This window comes from Cariama cristata, unplaced genomic scaffold, assembly GCF_000690535.1.
Source record: "Cariama cristata isolate BGI_N322 unplaced genomic scaffold, ASM69053v1 scaffold11299, whole genome shotgun sequence".
NCBI lineage: Eukaryota > Metazoa > Chordata > Aves > Cariamiformes > Cariamidae > Cariama > Cariama cristata.
This window is the reverse complement of record NW_009634047.1, coordinates 1-11,813: the sequence shown is the minus strand read 5'-3', so window position 1 is coordinate 11,813 and position 11,813 is coordinate 1. Positions and strand designations below refer to the sequence as shown.

At 39.0% G+C, this 11,813-nt stretch overlaps 1 protein-coding gene across 1 annotated transcript; it reads right to left on the bottom strand.

Annotated features, from left to right (window-relative positions):
* Window positions 1–847: 847 nt before the first annotated feature.
* Window positions 848–10,454, bottom strand: LOC104166920 (nuclear cap-binding protein subunit 1; the record flags this gene model as incomplete). Its single annotated transcript, XM_009707018.1, has 8 exons — window positions 848–911; window positions 2,288–2,385; window positions 3,470–3,685; window positions 5,291–5,360; window positions 5,862–5,983; window positions 6,513–6,620; window positions 8,898–9,054; window positions 10,354–10,454. Coding segments are annotated over 8 exons (936 nt in total), but the record flags the coding sequence as incomplete, so codon positions are not given.
* Between the last annotated feature and the right edge of the window lie 1,359 nt (window positions 10,455–11,813).

The following is an 11,813-nucleotide window of genomic DNA, read 5'->3' as shown; positions in this document are numbered from 1 at the left end:
TGGAAATTAATGAAGTTTTATAAAGCGCTGCATCTTGAAAACAGACCCTTGAAAGGAGGAAGCAAAAGAAAACCTATGCTGCTCTTCTGACACACATTATGGTTATTTAAAATTCTCTAATATGGAGGAGGCCCCAGAGGAAACACACCACTACTTCACTGTAAGTTCTCTTCAGGGTCAGTAGAACAAAATCATTTAGAAGATCCAACATAAAATCATGCAGAATAGCTGAGTCTGGCTGGAGATCATCTAGCCAAAAGTCCCCTGCATAAGGCAGGAGCACCTAGAGCAGGTTGCTCAGGGCTGCGTCTTATTAGGTTCTGAACTTCTCCAAGGACAGAGACTCCACAAGTTCTCTGTGCAAACTCTTCCAGACTTTAACCACCTTCGCAGTAAAAAGAAAAAAAAAAAGATTTTTCTTACATTTAAATGGAGTTTCTTGTATTTTAATTTGGGTCCATTTGCTCTTGCATTTTAATTCTTCTTTTTTTAAACTAAAAGTGACTCAAATGTAGCCATCTCTTACACTGCGTGATACATTAGAACCATCATATGTAAAACTTTAAACATTTGAGAAATGCCACAACCTGGACTACTAGTGTACTAAGAAATTTTGGTGCTTGACCAAAGCTCCCATGCATCAAAAGTTAAAATGACAACAAAAAGCATAAAATTAACACTCAGCTCTATATAATCCACTCACTTAAAAGCCATTGGTTGAATTCAACAGGGTTCTGGTTGACTTCCAAATCAAACTATAATTTAATGGACCTATAATGGAATTAACTGGGACATGCTAGTCATGAAATAACAGAGCTACAAAAGAGGTTATCTATAAAACCCATACCTCTACTATGTGGTAGTTCAAGGGGATCTTGTTATTTCCAGGATAGCTCAACAGTTGTGCAGCACTGCAAAACCATAGACATATTCAGTTCAGGACATAACACAGCAAATGTGATGTAAAGATGAAGTAACAAAGTTAAAGAAAATGCTTAACTCTGGGTAACAGTTCACATTAAAGCAGCAAAACAAAATCAACAATCTTCCAAAGTCTGTCCATCAATCCACAGAACACTTAAAACAGAAACAGCACAAGAACACACCAGCATTGCCTAATCTATGACTTGTAACGATGTATTTTATCTCTGTGTAGTTACATCACTTGAATGCTATACCGCTAAGCAAAATAGTTTTGCATAAATAGTCATGGTGATCTGTAATTCTGGCATGAAAAGGAAAAAAAACCCCAAATAACAGATGTTCAGAATGACTTAAAGGCACAATTAAACTAATGGGTTATGTAAGAAACTCTCACACTTCAAATGCTTCATCTTTTAATCGGCTCATTATCACCTATCGTTATTACAAAGCAAACAACTGCTACTTTCTTGATTTTATTTCTACCTCTCTGGCAAATCTTGCACCTCCCTCCAGTCTTTTACTTTCCTTTGAGAATTAACTAAGACTATCCCCGTAACTGCAACAACCCCGAATTTCTAGTTTCTGCTGAGTCAAACAGCTGCAACCAAAAAAAACTTTGTTATGTGCCATCACCAAAAACATTTTTCTGCCCATTTTTTTCAGACTATACAAAGTTTGGTTGTTCTTATTTGGAAGCATGACACAGCCAATTACCTGTGGCAAACCATTTCAGTTATCAATTACCCACATCAGATATTGCTCAGGCAGAAATTAAGAAAAGTGCCTTGACTGCTGCCTGTCACCACTGAATTCAAACTAATGAAATCTGCTGGCCCTGCAATGACTCCCCAAAGTGAGATCAATTCTGTCTGCCATGTAATCCCAAAGAGAATAACGCAACGAGGAGGAGAAGGAAGCAGAAGTGTGTTCATGAACACCAGTGCACAGTCAGTTCCAAATGAACCAGCTCAAGGCTCACGGTGCCCCAACAAATCAGCAGCGAAATTCCAGGAAGCATAACACAACAACACTCTCCACAGTGCTCCCACAAAGAGTAAGGTGTGTCTGCATATTTTTTGCAGCACATCCTGTATTACGAAGGTATTCCCTTCCCAAGGAGCCACTGTCTCCCCGCGTCATACAGACTCTCCATTATTTGGATATTACAGATCCACAGTATTCCAGGCAATAGTTTTAATATAGTTACACATTTTAAATCAAGTTTCATCAAATGTTTATCTAGAAAATGTTTAATCTTGAGCTCTTGTCTAATCAGTGCAGGACTCCGCATATCCCTGATGGCACCGAAGCCATAGAAGCATATAAAAAGCGCCAGGGCCCCATAGTGCTAAGTGCTTCCTACCAAGTCTTTCTCTCTTTCCAGTGGGATTTGATGATGCAGTGAAGGTTCTCTTCTATTACAAATCGTTCAACAGAGTGGCTGCCAGGCATGACAGGGCCCTGGTAAGAAAGAATTAAGATTCATGAAAAATCACTGCTAATGCAGTGGTACTACAGGTAGCAAGCTATCTTCCACACATTTACAGGTGGAAAAAAATAGTCCGACATCCAGGTAAACACAGTGAGGTCTCAGCTGCCCTGTATCCCTCAGTACTGAGAAGCTAGTGTAACACAATTCCACACAAACCTCAGATTAAAACAAAATGAATACTAGGAGTCGTTACAAAAAGAAATGGGAACAAAATGAGAGAACATGATTATAAGTTCATGGTGCATCTCCTTCTTCCATTGCTCTGAGGATCCACCAGGCAGGCTTCCACCAGGCAGGCTAAGACCATGCAGCCTGGAAAAGAGAAGAAGAAGAAAAAAAAAAGAAAAGAAAAAAAAAAAAAAAAATAAATCACAGTTGAGCTGGAATATGATAAACAAAAAGCTAGGAGCGGCCAGGATAGGGTGGAAAGAATACACAGTCATGGTCTCATTCATTGCAAAAAACAGAGGCCAATAAATGAAGGTAAAAGGCAGCAGACTTAACGCAAAGGGAGGTGTAAAAGCACTGGGGGAAAGCAGTATATATGCTCTTCCTATTTCTATACACTTTTGTCTATGTATCTGCTGTTGTCCAATGCTGCACACAGACTATTGAGATAGACGGATCTTTCACCCACCCCAATTGAGCACTCCTTTGCTTCACATTATGCATCAACAAATTTTAACAGATGAGTAAACAACTGTCTTTAAACATTACAATAAATACCTAGCCTGGAAAAAGACTCAAGTCACCAACTTTATGCACAGAAAGTCTAACTCTGTGAATGTATTACTAGAGACATTAGAAAATTCAGTCAATGTTGTCATTCTACAAGTATCACAACATCTCACTCGCTAAATTCTGGTCCTCACAGATTTGCTTTGTACAGTAACTTGCTCAGGTAGGTCATTTCTGTGGAAGTACCAAAGTAGAATTGCTACTGGTCTCCAAACCACCCAGTATCTTGGGAAAGGTAACATGACATTTGGACCAATACTGCCCTAGGAACCTAACTGTGAAATCCGCTCACCATCTTCCACAGCAATCACATACCTCAGGGTCATCTGTGTAGTCAAACATCCTAAAAATAACCCTTGGCATCGGGTACACAGAATCTTCAGTGTGAGGCGGAGGAGTGAACGGAGGCAGATTGTGTTGCAGTGCTTCACAAAGAATGCTGTCAAAAGCCAAGTAGGGCCTCAGAATGTGTCGTTCTTGCCAGCGGTCTTTTTTCAGCTTCTGAATCTGAGACCAAAGGCAGTCTAAATACTGAAGGAAAAAGGTGAGAAACATCAGATGTGATGAATCTTGTAACGAAGCTGGCAGCTCCCTAAATTATCAGAAATTTATTTCTTAATTCCATATTCCATTCAGAAAAAACCAGTTTCTTAAACTGCTGATTCAGTAAACCAAGAAATAACTTAAGAACTCTAAACACGAGAGCTGCTCCTAATTCCACAGAAAACTGTGTCAGTAAAATTTAACCACTGGCAGGTTTTTAAACACCAACAGGCAGCCCAGGAGTTCCAGCATGACAGCCATCCTTTGAATCTGCCAGTGAAACTACAGCAGCAAACATTACTTCAGTCACTGTTCATTGGTGGTATTAGAACAGACACAATACCAACATTAAAATTGGAAAGACATTCCGTAGGACGGCCATGCTGTTTCCAGAGCAATCAAATCTACCAGCTACTACATATTCAAGACAAATACAATACTATTAAATATTAAATACCTTTGCCATGGTTTTCAACACAACTGTGAGTCCCAGCATTTTCCCAGAGATGGCACAGACACCTGTGCAACTGGTCTTGCTTTGTTTAATTACTCTCTTGCTAAAAGCAGTCCAAGAACTCTGGAGGTCTGTGGCCATTCTGAACACATTTCAAGTTATAACTGGTGCAAGAAATGTCTTTACATGGAAGTGCTTTGCATTTACTGAAATAATGACACCACAAAATGGGAACAAAGCTAGTAACAACTAGCACCTGAAGTGAACAGCCATGTTTGCAGTACTCTGGGTAACACACGGTCTCAAACGCTCTCTGCTAATCCCTCCTCTAAATAACTAAATAAGGAAATTCAGATCTTGGGCAGGCAGAATACTCATGTTGACAAATCAGTCATAGACTCATAGAATAATACATAATATAATCAGACAGTCTACCTCTCCAAATTATGATTAGCAAGATAATTGTTAAGACTGTGATTTAATCAGAACAGTGAACAAAAGGCAAGAGGGCCATGTTCCAAAACTTCCCAGAAGATCAATCTAGATCTCACTTTTCAAGTAAGTTTGTCCTCAAACTTACAGGGAAGAAAAAACAAACAAACCCAAGAATATCTGAAAAGGCAAATTCCACACCAAACTAGCCAGATGTCACCTCTCCGCTCCAGTATTTTTGGCTTAATTGTGAAAGATGGCATGGTAACTGCTGCATACAGTTTCTACGTATTTGTTCAGCACTTTCTAGAGCTGAGAAAGCAAAGCCACTACAAAGGTTTCTTTCTTGCAGAGGGAAAGCATTAAGGGACAAGTAAGGAATTACATTCTGCTTCTCACAAAGGTCCTTTTAACATAATGCCCTATACCTGCAATTCCAAAACAAATACTACAATTAACAACCATTCCTCACTTCATAACATTTCCTCAGGGGACTGCCAGCAAACAACAAAAACATTCTCCTACTCACCCCATACAACCTTATATTTAAGCCCAAGACTTAGAAGAGAATTCCTCACATAGAACTTCTTAGTATTAATGACAAAGAGGAGACAATTCAAAGCATTAATACTTTAAGAAGTGTCTTTTAATTTTATGATAAAGAGTTTCAAAACTTTCTGAGAGAATGCAATGTAAAGTTCACTCACCTCTTCTTGTGGATGTGGTTTATCAGCAGTCCAAACTTGTAGCATGGGTACATGAATCTTCTGGCGGCGTCTGTTTACACCGGAAAAAAAACTTGACTTTAAAAGACTAATTTAGGGCAGTGATTTTTTTCTTATTGTAAGTGTATTACTATTTGATCTCTTCAGCTGATGAAGTCTCTAGCATATTAAAACCAGGTTTGCTACTACTTAAAATACCTCTATTATTATATGTTGACAACAATGTTAACTTGAAGCACTTAGACAGAAAGCAGTTACACTGCAGAGCACTAACGCAACAACCTATCAGTATTCACAGCACACTTGCAACTGCAGCTGCTCCAGCATATGCAGAACGAGACTGTCAACATACTCCAGAACTAGACAAGACAATAAAACTCTTCAAATTAAAAAATCTCTCCACCTATTCTATTTTCAGGGCTTTTTTTTTTTCCCCCCACAGAATGGTTCAGACCTAAGATTTCAGAATACTTTTAAGCGAGCAATAATCAAAGCTATTAATCTATACTTGAATAGACACCGGTAAGACTATTTTTGATGGGTTACAACTTACTTCAAATAGCTTTCTGTCTGAGACAAGAGACGATCCATTTCAGCATCCTTTTTCTCATATAACTCCTTTCCAACCCAAGGCAAAGATGACAGAAATGCAAACATATACCAGTCACATCGTACCTGGAAAGAAATATACTGAAATCTAAGTATACAAGTAAGCTCCAAAAGATTTTGTACACACCCCCCATTTTAATTTAAATTAAAACATCAGCAAAACTATTATTTTGGGAGGATGTAAAGACCAGCAATTACATACTGGATTGACAAGTCACAAAAAAAATATATTCTTGCTTGAAATGTATAATTTTTAACAAGTCATTCTGACATGCACACTTAAAAAATGTTATCACTTTCACAGTCCTTCTGCAGATTATTGACATAGCAGAATAAGCCAGTCACCATGCACTTGCCAAAGTAAAGTAAAATGGATTCACTTCAGCTGCCTCACTACAAAGGAACATACTTTCTTACTATATGCATGTATTTTCTAATTGCCACAGGCTCCTTTTACTTGTGCTAAGGAAACCACACGATAGTCCATTTAGCTTGCTCTCTCTAAAACCTCCTTGTTCTAAGCATAATTACAGAATCAATGGTACAGAAAAATTGTGAAAACAGCACTTGGGGAGCCTACAGATCTTTTGCTTACTTGGGGTACATCTTCCTCCTGTGTCACACTCACAAAGTTCTCGAACATAGCTACCATCGAAGGTGCAGCTATTACATGACAATTCACAAGATCAGACAGAAAACGAACCTAAAAAAGATCAAAAAGGAATTGTTTTAAATGAATACTTTTTAACTGACTGCACAAGAACAAAAAAACGTTATTTTATTGATGGTTTTAGTCATTTAAAGTACAATATTCATTCAGTACTACAAAGGCAGAAATACTGCACACTGTACAGACTTACCTTTCAACCTGGAAAACAAGTACAGTAAGTACTGCCTAATATATCGTTCATCATAATGTCTGCAGTCTGTTTCACTGCAATAACATTGCAAGGATAATATTCCTAATTAAGGAAGGGTGGGAAACACCAGCATGCATTCAAAGACATGCAAACTGATACTGCAGAAAAAAAGCCCTTCTTCTATCTACTCTGAATGCTATCAGATCATTAAAATTACAGAAGTGGAAGGAAAAAAAACTTCTAAAAAGCTGAAGATGGATTCATCCATTGCTTCATGAGCCCAGATGTGCATCAGGAAAGAGAAGTGCCGAATCTGTATGCCATTATACGTGATTAATTTCTATAATTATTTATTCATAAATACAGATAGTTACACAGAGAGCCTATGTAAAAAAACTGCTGGCATTTTCAGGTTTCAGAAATGTGACAGACTGATGGAATGATAGGAATCAAATGGTCTTATTGGCCTGGGAAGAAAAAAATCTCCACAGTATGAATATACTCTTGATTTGGCTGCACTCTAGTAAGAGATCCAGACTGACAGAAATGGAAATTTAAGTAGAAAACATCTGAGGCAGAGCAGTGTCCCTGTCGTTGTTGAGACGGACACGACAAGAATCTGGTGCAAGAAAGTGTTTGCTATTTTATTAATTATTTCCAAACTTTTATACTGTTCTTTCTCATACTTGTCCTCCCCCCACTGGTCCGGGCTCCTTGCTCTTTAAGTCCATTGGCTCGCCACACCTGCACATCCACATATTCTGCTTCCCGTCCTTCTGCTTGTTTTGCACATTAGCATAACAAAACTATCCAAGTTTGTTATCTTGCAATTTCTCACGGGTACACTACAATCTGGTCAAGGTCAACTGCCTCATACTCTGCCAAGGAATCTGCAGACCCTCTGCAGTTTCCCACATGCTGCTTTTTTTAACTCTCCCTTCTCTTTTGATTTGTATCCTGCCTTCAGACTTAAACAAGGCCCTAGTAGGACCTAAGCTCTCCCAGTAGCACCACAATCTTAACAGACAATATAGGCTGCAATTCTAAGAAAAACTTCCGACATTTTAATTGCTAAAGGTTCATTTTTTCTTCAGAGCACATTCACAAAAAGTAGTTCAAATATCAACACAGGTATTTTTATCTGAAGGCAGATCATCGGGAAGAAGTCTTGGCAAAGTGATCTGGGCTAAGCATTTCAGTATTCAAAGAGCAACTACAATAGAGAAAAGTACCAAACTCTTAGTTTCCAGCTATTCATTGCTTTGAAGAGACGTTGAAAAGTCTTTGACAAAGCTGAGGAAAGATTTCCACTGCCACTCCCTCAGTTATTACTCTTACAAGTCATTTGTACATGAGCGTGACCAGAGAAGGTGAAGCTGAAGCCAAGGGACAGCTTGACATTCAGAGTACTAATGAGGATTTTATTAGCAAAAGCGTTCCACAGTTGAACAGCAGTCTCTTGACAAAATACATTGAAATACCAGAATTTTAATTTTCACCAGTTGGTTTCAAAAGAAGCTGGCGAGCTTGGCACTAGGCTTCTAAATCAGACACTGATGAAGTCCTAATACCTTTTTGCAGACAAAATCTAGAAGCAGTAAGAGCTGAGCAAATAGTTTCAAAGACAGACACCACTTAAAACTCCCTGCTTGATCTTCATCCCTCATTAGCAGAATAACAGACCTGATAACAGCCATCAAATATAGCTTCTAATAACCAGACTGTTCATTTTCTTTTATTGTCTTTTTTTTCATGGGAGCCCCAAGAAGATCATATACCTCTGAATACAATAAAAGTGTATGCCTTTCATCTATCTTTTACATTAGACTGTAGGACAGGTACGGAAGGAGCACCTCTATTTACTGCAAGTTAATTTGTCACTGGGAAAATAAACAGTTGGAAGTCAATTTTGCAACTGTAATATGATTACTCTTCTCTGAGGAAGGAAATTCTTCTCACATAACACACATTTCCTCTTGGTATACCTACAGTGCACTGCACGTTGATGACAGAAGAGACTGTAATACACACTCAAAGGCCCAGTTCTTCTGGAACAAAAAGGTGAAAGAAAGAGAGAAAAAGGATGAAGAAAAATGTAAAACAAACAAAAAACCACTTACTAAATGCACAGCTTCGTTATACATGTTGACTTTCAGACATTCTTTAAGCTGACGAATCATGGCTTCTACAAATTCCCCACCAAAATTGTAGTTCCTGGCATTCAGCAATCCAACCAGTGTCGTGTAAACAGTAAGCTTTTCTGGTAACAGACGTGCACTGACACAGAAAAAGAAACATGGTGTTCACTGTTTATTCATCATGTGCCAACTGGTAACTGCACAGCATCTTAGAATCTGCTTATTATAAAGTTAAACTTACCTTACAAGCAAATAAGAAAAAAGTGCTAGTGTGATCTTACCTTCTATCCCATGGTAAATATTTTACAGACAATCTTTTTTTAAACTACTCATTTAGAAAAGTAGATGCCACTTTCAAGTATGTTTAAGGTACATGCTTTTTATTTATATCTAATTGCTGAGTATTCCAGAGGGTTGGCCAAATAATGTAAGTGACAGAATTTATGAAAGCATGTAAAAAGTTTGATTTAAGTTCATAATTTAGAAATAATTTTATTATATAGCATCAGCAAGATTACACAAGAGGTATACATCTTTTATGCTATTAATTTTGATTCCAAGTTTCTCAAGTCAAAGTAACTGATTTTAAGCACAGCATAGGGAAGGCCAGGTTCTACAATAAAGAATTAATTTTCCTCAACCATTTTTGTATGCATGTAAGATAACACTATACTTTCAGAAGTGTCTTACTGCCATAGGAAAAAAAAACGTGTTATTTGCTTTACATTAACAAACATTGCTACAAAATAGATTTAAGGTACCTGCAAAATCATAGCATAGGCTAGGGCTGGAACACTCTCCCTCTCTACCACACACCCCCTTCATACTTCTCTGACCTACTACTGTAGACCTTGCACAACCCCTCCCTCAGACACTACTCAGTGACCCTAACACAGCACACCTCTGCTCCTGCACTTGGCTAGGGAGAGGAAGGAGAGCTGTCAGCCACTGGAGAGACCGCTTTCAGCTCTTCTTGTCCCCAGCTCCCCTCCTCTAGCAAATGGGCTTACGAAGACACAAGCATCTCAATGCCAGAGAAGAGGAACAGGCAACGAGAAAATAGCACAGATAAGATGACTAAGTGTTAGCAGCCAATAGTTTTGGTGCTTTCAAGCATTTCATTGGGAAACTGGATATTGCCCAGCATCACTGTGTTCTCATTGCTACTGAAGAGCAGCTTTGTGGTTTCTTCTATCTGTTTTGAGCTTTTGTACACATTTCAATTCACAGTAATGTAAAGAGGTATTTTCCTTTAATTATACCTAGTACCTAATAAGTTTATTCCTCCATTTCTTTTGTTTGTAGTAAACCAAACTCTACACTATAACAGCACTCAGGAACTAAAGCCATTCTTGGCATTTAAACTAGCTTAAATACTTAAAATTTATGCACAAAGAAGGAAGCACCTCCCAGATTCCCAGATCTCCCGCATACGTACACAGTACATAGTATTCTTAGTATCTTGCTTTTGTAATTGGGCAGATCAGCTTCCAAAACACCAGCTAGGCCCTCCAAGTTGCTCTCCAAAGATGAATTACTCTAAAATAAAAAATATAAAAAAAGACATTTCATCATCAACCAGGCAATATAAACCAGCCCCTGGCTCTCATGTGGAAGACAAGGAAGTTGGGCCAGCACATCCTTTTATGTCACTTCCTTTTTCAGAGTAACAATTCAGTTCTGTTAGCAATAAAGAACCACTCTCACTTGCCCGAAAAAAGGAGCAGCTACTCCTCAAAAGAGCTGCACCTGATCACCAACATCCCCTGCAAGGCACCCCAGTGCTCCTCTGGGATGTGTCATGGCTTAACCCCAGTCAGCAACTAAGCACCATGCAGTTGTGGTGCTCACTCACTCCTCCCTCCTCCTAGTGGGATGGGGAGGAGAATCAAAAATAAAAAAGTAAAACTCATCATTGAGACAAGAACAGTTTAACAACTAAAGTAAACTAAAGTATAATACTAATAACACCAATAATAATAATAATAGTAGTAATGAAAAGGAATGTAACAAAAGAATAAAAGCCAAGAAAAGACAAGTGATGCACAATACAATTGCTCACCATGCACTGACAGATGCCCAGCCCACCCCCTAGCAGCAATCGGCCCCTCCTGGCCAACTCCCTCAGCTTCTATACTGGGCATGACGTTCTATGTTATGGAATATTCCTTTGGCTAGTTTGGGTCAGCTGCCCTGGCTGTGCTCCCTCCCAGCTTCCTGTGGATGTCCTTGTTGGCAGAGCATGTGAAACTGAAAAGTCCTTGACTTGAGGTAAGCACCACTGAGCAACAACTAAAACATCCGTGTGTTATCAACAGTATTCTCATATTAAATCCAAAACACATCACTGTAACAGCTACTAAGCAGAAAATTAACTATCCCAGCCAAAACCAGGACAGATGCAAGATCTAACACTGCTTCAGGGACATTGCAGTAAAGCGACTGAGCCTTGATTAACAACACCACATGAAATGAAACACCTTCATGATTTGGTTTTCAGTGTACCACCATTTTTGCCCTTACCCTTTTAACCCCCTCCCCCCTTTTCTATTAGCCTCAAATCCTGTCAGGACTTGAAACTTGTGCCACAGCAGACCAAGTTAACCCTCCACATCCCTGGCAAACTAGAGCTAGCAACAACATCCACAGATGCAAAGTAATAACTATCTGCTGGCTCTTTATCATGGTTTGGAAGACACAAAAGGACTGTTTAAGCACTTGCCCGTTTTAGCACGTGATTTTGCAAAACCTGACAACTTTCCAACCATCTCATAAAACAAATCTTTTCTTTTTGGGTGGTTACTACAAACAAACAGCTAACACACAGTACACAGAAGGGGGCGGGGAGGGGGGAACGACTTTAACTTTCTCGAGCTGCCGCCCGCGCTGCGGGCTCGG